Raw genomic sequence first — 13,264 nt, forward strand, 5'->3', positions numbered from 1 at the left:
GAATCATAAAATATTTCAGTATAAGTAATCTTTAACAATATTTTGTTAACGTGTTCCAAATTATTTCATTTCATATTATTATAACGGAAATGCAAAAAGCAAAGTATATTACGTAATATTTCCTGCACCACGAGAGTGACACCGGTGTTTTGTTTGTCAAGAGTAACTAGATATCTGGAATCGGGCGAAATTGCCGGTTTTCCCAGGATGCTCGGTTTATGAGCTAGAACGCTATCAGTAAGATAGTCCAATAGTACTTGACCAGTCGGTCGACCAGTGTTCAGTTCTTCGCATTCCAGTATCACAAAACCATCTAGAATAAAATAGAATCTCATCATCGATGTATTCAAGAATAAATGGACTCGACTGTCTATGAGGCAAAACAAAAAATTAAAAAATATTGGAGTAATGAGAAATGTATTACAAAGATCGGAGAATTCCATGCTTGTTGGCACACAATTGTAGTTGGCTAGGTTCACGGTACGAGTGTATCTCATGTTAGCTAGATCGAGCTTATACATTCCATGCTGATTCGCATGGGTCACGTAACCGTACTTAAACGTGTGTTTTGTATCCTAAGAAATATAAGTTTTTATAATTAGACAATACAGCCAGTGATTTATATAACTTTCCATAACGACCGACAATATGATCCAAGTCAAAGAATATATTGATGAAAGAATTTATTTGTGATCTATATAGTTTCGCGATATTGAAAAATAAAAATAATAGTATACGTACCCGTTGCTGCGGAATATACAGGCCTTTCACGAGATCGAATTGCGCATCGATAGGCTCTAGTCGCATGGTATGGTGTTTTTTCCGTTGAGCAGCTTCTTTGATTACCTGCACGGTCTTGATGCCAACATCCATTTCGCTCCTCCAATTTAATACCCAGACGTGATCAAGGTTTTGTACGTACCACAGATCCACGGGGTTTTTGTCTGTAGCCACTACCTGAGTAATTATATTGAAATTATTCGATGACATTCCGATTGACTTCGATCTTACAAGGGAAGAAAAAAAAAACATACATCGATTATCATCATCTGCACTTCGCTAATTACAAGCACGCGATTCTTGTCTGGTTGACTAACGTACACATATCTGTCAGCGACATTTATGGCACGTCCCCAAGAACATGGAACATTTCTAGGCCCACAGACGTATTCCTAAAAATAGATAGGATAGTAAAGATGTTGAATAAAGAGATGACAGAGAAAAAGAGAAAAATGTACACTGATTTCGCACCTGGGTACCAGGTATGATGTCTGTGGAATGAATTTCGTGTAACGCATGACACGTAGACGGTTCGTATACTAAAATTCCCCATTCGTGAAAAGACAAGAATCTGCGTTCTTCATCCGTTGCAACTGCGTGCAAAATTTAATTAAAGACACATGATAAGATAATAAAAAGATTATGATAGAATAATTTAAAGTTATAACTTGATAATGAGAGCAAAAGATTATTGAGAAATATTGACGAGAATATATTTTTTTTTTATTAAATTATAGATTAAATAATATTTCCTTAATTAGATATATTTCTCTAAGCAATTAATGTTACCTTCATTAAAGCCTTCATAAGGCAGAAGATTGCTCTTTACTCACTTGGTGTAGGTTGCTCTTGAATCACCAAACTACTAATGTCTCTCGTTAGTCCCCCCATGCTGGTCGCTTCGCACATGTAGGCCCCGGTGTCGGCATAATCGACCTTCCTGATTAACAATTTGGTACCATTCCCGATTACCTCGTACTTGTCTGGCTGATCCTCGCTCAGGGGTTTGTCGTTCTTCAGCCATCGTACATGTGGGAGAGGCTCACCTACCACGTGGCATCTCATCTTCGCCATCCCCTTCGGCCGTTTAGATTGAAACTGTGGTGTTACCCTGACTTCAGGTACAGCTGAGGAATATCATTCCCAATTATTTTCAGATAATTTTTTTTAAAATAATAATTGATAATATTTTATTGCATTTCAAACAGAATAAATATCTGTCTGATCCCAATTCTATCGCAATTTATATTATATCGTCTGAGAAACTTACTGTATATGGTAAGCACGTGAGTCTGCACCACATCCTGATTCCTGAGAGCGTGACACGTGTAATTGCCAGCATATTCCAACTGCACATTCGTTAGATAGAGACTGCCGTCATTGAAGACACGAATCTACAAAGTGTTCTTTTATGTGATCTTGAGTCTCGATAAAATATAATATGCTTTATTTATTCGTTTAAAATAAGGATTATATCAACCCGTTGGCTCGTCACATTAAATTATTGTTCATTTCAAAGTGATAAAAAATTTTGATTTTTATTTATTGATTGGAAGCGATACAAATTTTTGATGTTTATTTGGAAAAATATAAATGTAAAAAGAAATATAGAAAGAAAGAAACATTTTTTAAAAGATTATTTATAGCAAAAAGCAAATAAAGAGACATATAGACGTTTCTTGTACATCGCTTGTGGATGGCAGTCTTTAATAGACTGGAGAGAGCCGGCTAGAGAGCTAATGGCGAAAGATAGAGATCGAATTATTATCTCGTTCGAATAGAATACCTCCGGTTCGCTGAGGGTTTCCACGTCTGTACCATAACGGCGCCAGATCAAGGGCGGGGGTGGTGTTCCAGTGACGTCGCACTTAATCTCAACGTTGTCCCCGACTCGCGCGGATATGTGATTCACTTCGAGGGATTTATCCAACGATACCACCGATACACCTGTACAGATCAGAACCGCCCCATTATGTGCACGTTATACTTTGGCCAAATTGAATGGACGATCGTTCGCTGTACAAACTTTGCATAATAATTCCTCGCGGTCGTTTATATATGCGCAATGGCATCGTGCCGGTCACGTGTGCAGTCTGACAATTTACGGTGACGCTATTGTCCATGAACAATGCATCCTGTATTGAGACCATTATAATGTGGATTATCATAAGAAAATTATTTGCAAACAGTTAATCGCGAAATTAAATCAAACTAATCGCAGGTGGTGACGTCTTATAAAATTAATAACGATATAAAAGAACAGTTTTCAAAAATAAATAAGTTGAGATATTTGAGCTCGGAATATTCGTTTTAATTAAAAGAAATTAGTTTAAAAGATTAAATTAATGTAATTTCTGTTAATGTAATTAAAGAGTTTCCATGTCTCTATCTCTCTCTCTCTCTCTCTCTCTCTCTCTCTCTCTCTCTCTCTCTCTCTCTCTCTCTCTCTATTTTCGTCGTCGAATTATAAAAAATAAAACCTTTGTGATAAACAAAATGGATCGTAAGTGATACTCACTATAAAGTTTGCTGAAAGCCATATAGAACTCGTTAACGTTCAATCTACCGTCACCATCAGTATCATCGTAGCTAATCATGTGGCTCAAGTTGCATCCCGCACATAACTCTTCCATGTTTTCTTCCTTGGCGATCTGAATGTTCGTAAGAGCTTAAGCACATTATTCGCGAGACGCTCGCGCAATGGAAAAATCATGTTACTGCCATTAAAGTAACGGCTGTCATGAAATAAATCTCATTGCGAGTGCTTCTTCTTCAATTTAGTTAAACTCGGAAGAAAACGTTAATGAAGAAACATTATACGGAGAAAAGTATATTCAAAGCTAAATCACCTGCACGAGCTCCTCTCGCTCTAAATTGCCATCATTGTTTCTGTCGTAGTGAGAAAACATGATGCTGACCAAGTATTCTTTACTGTGATTATCCTCAGCCATTAATCTGGCATGGCTGTACAGAAGCAAGTTGTCCTACGGTGGATAAATAGAATCGAGATAAAATAATATAACTCGTAACTTCGATTATGCTTTAATAACTTTTCTAATAAAACTAGCTAAAAGAGGGATAAAAGAGGAATAGAGTATTCATGTATCATGTAGCTTAATAACAAATTCAAACGCGTTTCTGTTTTATATGCCATGGTAATAGATAGCTTCTTCTTTATTAAAGCTATTTCTGAATATAGCCAGAGAATATTAATGCTAAATAAAGTCATTTATTTGCACCTCAAGAAGACAAGGGGATTGCTTTCCATCGAGAAACCCTCGTTAAACTTTTCTGTGTCCTAAATCGGAAATTATTGTGTTGGAAGGCGAAATCAATAACATACTTTCATGATCTCGTATTCCTGCGCCGAACACTCCTCGATACCGTAACCGTTCTTTCGCAAGATCGATTTGCTCCCCGAATGATGCTTCATCTTATTCTTAGACTTAGCGTTCAGGATGTTCTTGTTTTTAGACGAGGCATGATACGCGAAGAAATCTTTCCGTGCCTGCGCGCTGTAATTACCTGGAAATGATGGAACATTCCATCATAAACTTCGAGTTTCCATGTAACGACATCTTTTTTTTTTGTCGCTACTCTTAACAAACTGGGCAGCCGCGAGGCTGCCATAAATTAATAGAAAACTTCGAAGTTATTATTGAGTTCATAATGAAAGTTTTGTTAGAGTTTCCTAAAGATCATGATTTCTTTTCCTCTCAGAATAAACAATGAATTAAAGTTAGAAGTATTGGCAAAGATTTGGATAATTTTTATTTGATGTGTTCCATAAAATTCATATGCTATTATATTTGTAAATTTGATCTACCGATTAATTGAAATGTTAGACTAGAAAAAGATAGCGATTAATTATATATCAATTAATGTACTATAACATATCCTGCTTTTAATAAGATTCCAATTATATTAATAATTTACAATTAAATCTTGAAAATAACTATATAATAATATATTAATCAATTTAATTTTATTCATCCGTTCATCTCGAGTTGATTTTGATAATTTTTGTTAAGTAATTAAATTAAGTAGACAGTCAAATCCGATAATTACATTATATATAATTAAGTTAAATAGATAGATAATTAAAATTAAATATAGATAGTTCAATGCATGCTCTGGGGTCGATAAACTTGAACTCTTCTATTTTACCAGAATCTAAAATATAAGAATTCATTTCGAGCCAGGAGGAAAGCTTCGTTTTATCTCCCACAATTTAATAACCCTCAATGTTAATATTAATCAAGAATTTAAAGAGATAAAAATTTTTATAACGAATAGAAAATAATTTATTATTCAAAATAACCAACGGTTCTTTGCTGAGACCAGAAAGCAGAGTAAACTCTTCTTTTTACTTTGAATCCCCATGGTTATCAAATTAATTAAAATTTCAAAGGTCGCTGTAATCTTAAGAAAGATCCGTTGTCGATCCGGCAACGAGAAATTTCCTCCAGGCATGCATATGGAAAACAAAAAAATACATTTCTGTGCTACGTAAAATACGAGGGACGTGATGTCCAGCACGTGCTCACCATTGCTCAGGCATCTGGAGAGCCTTCGCGTGGTTAATGGCGTGTCGGCGTTGCAGGCCGCGCGATGCATCTCGCAGTGATTGACATACACCCTGCCATTGCTCGCACAGACCGGTCGATGTCTCCGCGCGCATCTACGAACGCAGACGCACGTGGCGACGATCTCCCCGTCGTCCGTGGAGACTTGACACTCTCTTCCCGCGCCGCAATACTTCACCAGGCACGGATCACCGTCTGAAAGAGTGGAAAATATCGTATCTTCACTGACGCCCCCGTCACCCCTGCCGCCGCCGCCGCCGCCGCCGCCGCCGCCGCACCTCCTCCCCTCCCCCCCCCCCCTCCCGTGAGATATGTTGCATATCGGGATCTATCCAACCTTAGATATGCGGCCAGCGCACGAATGTTTCCCGTCAGCCGTATGTTATGAACGCGCGCGATTGATGGTGGGATCTTATATGTGCGAAAGCGGAATATCTTGTGCGCCACGAATATACGCGTCCATTCACGATAAAATTGCCGATCATCCTCGGTAATGCGACCGTTCTATCTTATTGCGATAAATCATTCGGCGCAACCCCGTTACATCGCAACCTTAGAACATTGTTGTAACCGCCGAATCATTTCAGGATATTCCTCCTTATTCTTCCTACACTCCTCATTCGTTCTTTGTTTCACTTTGTTAGAATTTCCGACGATTTTAATTTTGTGTAAAATTTACAAAAGCGATGAAATAGACATCTCAAATATGATGGATGACTCTAAAATGAAATGAATAATCAATGTAATAAACTGACAGATCAGAAAAGACGTTACTTGGTAGAATAGATCTTAGGTGTCTAATAATTCTTTTGAAATTTATATATATCTATAAATTATTATGTATCTATAAATTCGAAACGATTGCTTATGGGTGCGTTCGGGGAGTTTGCTACCGTGCTATCAACGCTAACGCTAACGCCAACTCTGTTCACGGAGCCAAAATAGCGCTAGCAAATGCGAACTCCATGAACAACGATAGTGAGCGTAGCATTAAGCGTTTAAAAGCATAATCGATTCCAAACTTAATCAAACGACAAAATGGAGCAAGATCGAAGAAAACTATTATTAGCAGCAATAGCACTTACAGTGCGAGAATTAATACATTTTTCATCGTCTGAAAGCGATGATGAAGAATTAGAAAAAAATATAAATCCAATAAGACATATACCGAGAATCGAAAATTATGCAAAAAGCAAAATTTTAAAAAATTTTAATTTTAAAATAAAAAAAATTACATTAATTTAATTAAATTTTAATCTTTTAATTTTAAATTTTTTTATCGAAATTTAGCAAAAACAAAATCGTCGGATTAACAGACAATTCGGGATAACAGATAATTCAACTAATATTAACTACTGTTCGCGGTAAACGCTAAGACTGGATCCTCATGCCAGATACCGGCGCTTTGACACAGAACGCTAATTGGTGAAAATGAGTGGGAGTAAATAGTAAGTACTATTTACTCCCATCATTCATTTTTCGTCAATTAGTGCTCTGTGTCAAAGCGCCGGTGTCTGTATGAGGATCCAGCCTAACGCTACCAAATGCTACTAATGTACTACCTCGGAAGCGATAGCGTTGAGCTAGCGCGAAGTTATGACGTAAAAAATGCTACCGACATGACGTAACGCTAGTTTAACACTTCTAAGTAACTCTCCGAACAGTAGTAATGCTAAATAGCACTAATAATGAGCTTTCCGAACGCAGCCTATATCGCGACTATGTTACTTTTAACGGATTTAAAACGTATCAACTCAAACACTTAGCTAAATTTATTTCTCTTAAATAATTTATAAACATAAATTTAATAAAAAAGAATGCCCTTTTTGATCTATTCTTTCAAGTAAAATATATATATATATATAAAACATTCAAAATAAAATTTTGAAGTTAAAATTATCACGTTACTTCCGAGATAATCGAGAAAATGTGAAATAAATTTAAGGAATAATGTATAAAAAAATATCTATGTCTATTAAACTATTTGTACTTATGCATTGAAAAAAGACATTACAAACAATCATAAAAAAAGTTCTCCTGCCACATTCCGATCGTATTGTTACCGTTTCATTCTTCTTTTATTCGCGTTGCGATGTGAGTGTTTCTCGCAACTTTCGTAGCTATGTGCGCGATTTTTTATGTCGTTGCGATCTTGCTGATTGCAGGATTGGTGCTTTATGCAATTTTGGTGATGTACGGGTTGGTTTAATGACGACAGGAAGTAAACCGGTTCGTATGATATCTCGGCGAATTGCGACCCGTGATACACAGTTTAATTAAACTTCCTGAACAGCGTAACGACGTACGGAATTACTAATTGACATATACGTAGAGATTTAGCGGTTACGCACTCTTGTGGATGTGTCGCTTCTCCGAATCTGTGGATCCATCATCCATCGAGGTCGGTGTGGTGGACGGAGGACTCCCGATGCTCGGCGACACACCATTGTCGCTGTCAACCGTAAAATAACGATGTTTCGAGCGCTGAAAACGACGAATATCGCATGTAAGAGGGGAGGTCACGGATAAGTTGGATATGTGTATACAGGAAGATTCTGTAAAAATAATAGGACGATGTCACGCAACGAGATAACTTTTTTTAACGACGTTATCTCGTAGAAAGCCGGAAGCCGGGGAATCCAAAGTCGATTACTTTCAGCAAGTCGCGTCGCATTCTTATGGTCCGTGAAGACTTCAAAGTATTCAAAGCATCTCGTGAATTATTCGTCGTCGACGATTCGGATGGCTTCGAGTCGCCGGAAGACGACCACGCGCGCGAGGAAATGAGAGGCGGTTACGCGAGCTCGTGGGTTTCCGGATCGAGCCACGGTCGGAGTTATACGCCTCAATCTTGCCGAGTGCACGAATGGTCGATCTCGTTCAGGTAAATACGGCGCAATGTCAATGTACACAGATAAACTAGAGTGGCGGATTATGGCCACTATCGTGTGATGAGAATTACGCGAGAGGCCCGCTCCTTGGAGCGAGGCCAAAGAGATCTGCCATAAGGAGAGCACTTGTCTGGTGGTCATCAGCTTTCAGAGGGTTTATACGAGTAATAATGTTCGTACGCGCAAGAGGGATAAAGAGAGAATACGGCTAGAGGATACAGCAAAGACGTGAGGGATTTGTATAATCGGGCGATAAGTTGTGTCGCGACTCGAAATTGAAACGAGCGCTGAAAAGCTTTCCAGAGGAAACCTAATTTCAACTATTAATCTTCCCCCCCCCCCTCTCTCCCCGATGTCGTTTATATGTGAGTTCATTTTAGATGTAACATTTAAACGTATAACATTAATTATTTCTTTTTTGTGAGATTTACCTTCACTGCACCGCTTTTAATTAAAGAAAGGGTTATAGAAAAATCGATTATAAGGGTAGAAAGGCGAGAAAATTAATTAAAACTAATTGGAGCAATTATGTTCAATCTAAGTTGAAAGGCGTGGACGTGAAAAAGACTTGTTAATCGTTTGATTGCTGAATTGCTCTCTGATCTGAAAATTGCTCAATTTCTTAATCTTTTTATCGAGATCAGTTTAATTAAAATGACTTTAAAGATCTTAATTTAAAAAAAGCTGTTTGTTTTAAAGAAATAAATATATTATACATAATGTACAAAATAAATATCTCCCAATTTCTTTTTAAAAACTAGTACATATAATTTTTTAATTAATAAATATAACAATAAAACAGCAAAACAAATTTACGGTTTTAATAAGTGTATATAATATATAAATGTCGATAAATGTATATTTGTTCCATTACTTACCTTGTAACGAAGTATATCAGAACCGAATGCAGGGGTAATATAGGTCGAGACGATCGAAAGCAATAGGAGATAGAAGGTTGCGAGGCAGGGCTTTAGTCGCATCTGAAAAGTACATCAAAAATTAGATCACATCGTCAGGTCCATTCTTTTATACCGTTTGCTTTATTGTTATTGTTTCTCGCAGTAAATAAAGAATACCTTACAAACAGAGTTCGATAAAGATATAATTGAATATGATATTGATTACTTTGCTATTGATTGTTCTCTTTTATAGACAAGATAGATAAAGAACAAAACAGACAAGATAAAAATAAAATCCACTTAATTAAGAAAGAAAATTTTTATTAAGAAAATTAATCCTGTGCAATGCAAGAGATAAGTTATTAAATTATTGCGATCATTATATAATAAAATTAATAAATAAATTTATAAATAAAGAATTAATAAATAAATTTATATAGAAGTTTTAATAGTTTAACTAGATCCTTTTAATGTATATTTTGGAATTTATATTAATAAAAAACTATATATTTTTATATTATAACTTATTTTTGAAAATAACTTGTTTTTCTTTTTAACTTTTTATTTTCTATCTAAAAATGTAAGTATTTTCTCAGACTTTATTAATTTAATTTTGTTTAATTTAAAATTATGGTAGATCAGATAGTTATAAAAAAATAAAATATAAAGCGTATTTGTACACACATGTAACAAAACAAAGTATTTTTCTATCTCTATAAATAAAATAAATTTTAAACTCTGTGTGTGTGTGTGTGTGTGTGTGTGTGTATGTGTGTGTGTGTATATATACACTGTGTGTGTAGTACAATAGTACATTGCTCCATTTCTGTCCTGAATCTAATCCCATTTAATACTACAAAAAAATTATACTTTTTCCAATTATCTATCCGTTCGTAATTTATATTCTTCTAATCCACTGAGGTTACCAATTCTTTCTATATACATATATGTCACAGAAAGAAAGGGATTGGGGGAGGGGTGGAAATCACTGCGATTTTGTATGCCTGGAAATTTACAGTGCTATATTCCGGAGACATTTACATGGTAGAGGTTGGCCCATCTTAAATCTTCCGATTAACTTCGAAGCGTGGTTGGTCCATATTTTATACTCGCCACGCAGAACTTGGAAATTTACCATTAAGAATGATATCTGTGTACGAATTGCAAGATATGCAAGCGCGTACGATTTTCACCGAGATACGAAAATATATTGATTGCAACACAAAGCATAGTTGGCATGAATTTATTGAATATGAAATTCTATTGTGAACTGACAGATATTCTTTTTGTTTTTATAAAACAATAATTTCTCTCTTAAGAAGTATTATTTGTAAAAATCTTAATATTAATGAAAATTGTCGTACGTCGATAGATTATTTTAATATATATATATATATATTATTTTAATGTTTTATATCACATATTATATATCGAATAAAATCTTTTTAATGAAAGATAGAACGAGAAGGAGCAGGATATATCTTATCATGCTCAGACAGAACAACGGTTCTCTTAAAAAATAATGAATCTATAACTGTTTGAAATATTTTCTTTCCTTTACCAAAAAGATATAAGCTAATAAAAGAAAAAGAAATGACGAAAAATGATGTAAATTCTACATTTTTTTCTAATAGCTAATTCGATGTAGTAATTTTTTTGAATGATTTTCTCAAATTGTCTTGTAGTACTTAATTCTTTTATTTAAGATATTCATTAGTTTTAATATCATTTTATTTTCTTAAAAAAATACTTGTGTAACATAGATTTCTTTCACCGTTTCAAACGTTCGATCGATAGTCTTTCAAACAGATGTAAAATGTGAAGCTATCGTTTGCGAACCACTGCTGTCGGTCCTTGAACGATTGCTGATGATAGAACACTGCAGTCTTTTTGGATGGGTCATTTAGTTTGCCTCGGTATGCCGAGCAGTTGGATAGAAACATAGGGGCATGTTGACAATACAAGGAGGCCTCAGTTCTTCTTTGATCTCGGCCTGGTTCGCATGTGTTTCTTCATATAATTTTCGAGAACAAACCAAATAGATTAGAAATCTGAAGATCTTTGATTTTCTATCAGATTTTAAACATTTTTTGTGAATATTGTGTATAATTCTTTAAAAAAAGGTATTAGCATTCTTATATACATATATAATTTTTTGTATATAATTTTCACAGTTGTTATTCAACTTATTTTGCATTAATTTCCTTCGTTTATTATATGTTATAAAAATTCATATTACTATGATATCATTTTAATCATTATTTTCTTTTATATGACTTTCTTATCATTATAAACAATTTTTGACATTTTTTTCTTAAAAATAAACTTCTATTTACTTGATAATCAGTGATTGCTTGAAAGAGCCTTTAGAAATCAATTTTAAAACGATGATAAAATAATTTAATTGGAAATAACATATTTATTTATTATTATTATTACTTATAAATTCTAATTATTATATTAATTAGAAATAGTTTTTCATCATTTTTTTTATCTCAATTATCCATTTATATCGCATTGAACAATTTTTATTTTGTCTTCAAACTTGACGATTATTCGGTCGCAGATCTCAGTGGAGTACTTTGCAAGGCTAATCTTCGAAGAGCGACGAATTTCGCGGGAAGAATGATAGTGTACTTCTTACTCGTCAGTTGCATCGGGCCGCTTGCCGTTCGCAAAGAGTCGTTTGTCTCGGCAGCACCACGGGATGGGTACAGCTACCCCGAACAGACGACGACCTCCACCGCCACAAGTCTGAACGGGGGCGCACAGGACGCGGCCGCGAGCATCAATAATCCGGAATCCGCCTGCCCGTGCTTGACATCGGTCAATAGCTCGACGATCCCCGGACAATCGGACTGGATGACGCAGCAAAGGCGGCAGCATCTCGAACAGCTCTACACGCAGAACGTGTTGCTGCACGGCATGGTGTGCTCGTGTAACGTAGCCCTGCGCGGCGCCCCGATGAGGGATGATTACCGTTACACGGTAGGTATCGGTGCGCACAAGTTGCACACGAGGGCCGTCATGTGGAACGACGCGAGGAAGATCTGTAACGAGGAGGGTGGCTACCTCGCCATCATCAATTCCATTGCTGAGGAGCATGTAAGTCACTAATCCCATCGCTGAGCGATTATTAATTACGTAATACGCCACATTTGACTCTCACGATTCGAATTTTTTTCGTACAAGCATTTATTTATGGGACACCCAGAGGATATTGCGGTAACTAACGAAGTAGAGAAGAAGACGTAACTACATCGTTACAAGAGGCTAATTAAAATGTTACATGCCATAAAATGTCTGTTGATTTTTCAGATACTGTTGGATATATTTAATCACTCTGGACCAATCAAAGATGCGGCATATGCCAATGAGGCTTTCTTGGGTATACACGATCTTTACGCGGAAGGCGAGTGGGTCACGGTGTTGGGTGATTCATTGGCGAAAACCGGTTATACCAGGTGGAGCGATAAGTGGGGCGGACAACCTGACAACGGAGGCGGCAAACAGCACTGTGGTGCTTTAATGAAAGAGGGTGGCATGGACGACGTCGCGTGTGAAGTCCCATTTCCATTCTTCTGTGAACTACCGCTGATGCGGGTTTTACAATGAGAAAAAAGCGACGGCTCGGTGCACCTGTAAAGATTAAGCATCGTTCACATCAAGTTTACATGCCCTTGTACACTACATCTTAGCACTCGCGCATTGTAGGATGGCGGTATTCTGCAGACATCATCCATGGATGGTCTGTCTCGAATATAGAAAAAGTTTTCTTCCTTTCTTCTCATGTAATATCTTACTAGAAACTTCAAGTTTCCCTCTGTCATTCTCTGCGATTGAACAACCACCAATGAAATGTCTGGTTTGTTTTATAAATGTATGTTTGCAAATGTAACATTTTTCTAAATTTTCTTAAATTCATGAAACAATCTTTGATCTATTTTTTTATCTACATGATTTTTTGTAAAGATATAAAAAATAAATAAAACTTTTTAATTACATGGATGTATTATCAATGTTAAAATTAGCGATTCTAATTAGTTGCTTGTTTCCACACGGTACGGTTGTATTCCTGAAGTTTGGACATCGCAAGTTTCCGTGTTGT

The 13,264-nt window shown here is 36.1% G+C and overlaps 2 protein-coding genes across 8 annotated transcripts in view; one reads left to right on the forward strand and one right to left on the reverse strand.

Moving 5' to 3' along the window:
* Window positions 1-13,264, reverse strand: part of Fstl5 (follistatin-like 5) — a 36,256-nt gene that overhangs the window by 2,995 nt on the left and 19,997 nt on the right. For all 5 annotated transcript variants that reach the window (XM_089076736.1, XM_089076735.1, XM_011632045.3 and 2 more), the window contains 14 exons: window positions 9,136-9,237; window positions 7,718-7,850; window positions 5,328-5,561; window positions 4,124-4,305; window positions 3,630-3,764; window positions 3,299-3,431; window positions 2,567-2,727; window positions 2,051-2,174; window positions 1,614-1,907; window positions 1,252-1,373; window positions 1,035-1,172; window positions 742-957; window positions 425-575; window positions 113-313 (listed from right to left, as the gene is read on the reverse strand). In XM_089076736.1, the coding sequence (XP_088932862.1) occupies window positions 113-313; window positions 425-575; window positions 742-957; window positions 1,035-1,172; window positions 1,252-1,373; window positions 1,614-1,907; window positions 2,051-2,174; window positions 2,567-2,727; window positions 3,299-3,431; window positions 3,630-3,764; window positions 4,124-4,305; window positions 5,328-5,561; window positions 7,718-7,850; window positions 9,136-9,237 (2,326 nt within the window). The remainder of the gene's footprint in view (window positions 1-112; window positions 314-424; window positions 576-741; window positions 958-1,034; window positions 1,173-1,251; window positions 1,374-1,613; window positions 1,908-2,050; window positions 2,175-2,566; window positions 2,728-3,298; window positions 3,432-3,629; window positions 3,765-4,123; window positions 4,306-5,327; window positions 5,562-7,717; window positions 7,851-9,135; window positions 9,238-13,264) is intronic.
* On the forward strand, window positions 10,895-13,160 carry LOC105422609 (hemolymph lipopolysaccharide-binding protein-like). 3 transcript variants are annotated; one of them, XM_089076745.1, is made up of 4 exons: window positions 10,895-11,152; window positions 11,723-12,261; window positions 12,349-12,381; window positions 12,475-13,160. In XM_089076745.1, exons 2-4 carry the CDS (start codon window positions 11,782-11,784, stop codon window positions 12,769-12,771), a joined length of 810 nt encoding a protein of 269 aa, XP_088932871.1. In that variant the 5' UTR covers window positions 10,895-11,152; window positions 11,723-11,781; the 3' UTR covers window positions 12,772-13,160. The 3 variants fall into 3 exon arrangements, with proteins under 3 accessions (XP_088932871.1, XP_088932870.1, XP_011630344.1); XM_089076744.1 differs by having other exon boundaries at window positions 10,904-11,279; XM_011632042.3 differs by lacking the exon at window positions 12,349-12,381 and having other exon boundaries at window positions 10,962-11,279.

This window comes from Pogonomyrmex barbatus, unplaced genomic scaffold (genome assembly GCF_055798465.1).
Source record: "Pogonomyrmex barbatus isolate J1 unplaced genomic scaffold, ASM5579846v1 scaffold2, whole genome shotgun sequence".
NCBI classification, from domain to species: Eukaryota; Metazoa; Arthropoda; class Insecta; order Hymenoptera; family Formicidae; genus Pogonomyrmex; species Pogonomyrmex barbatus.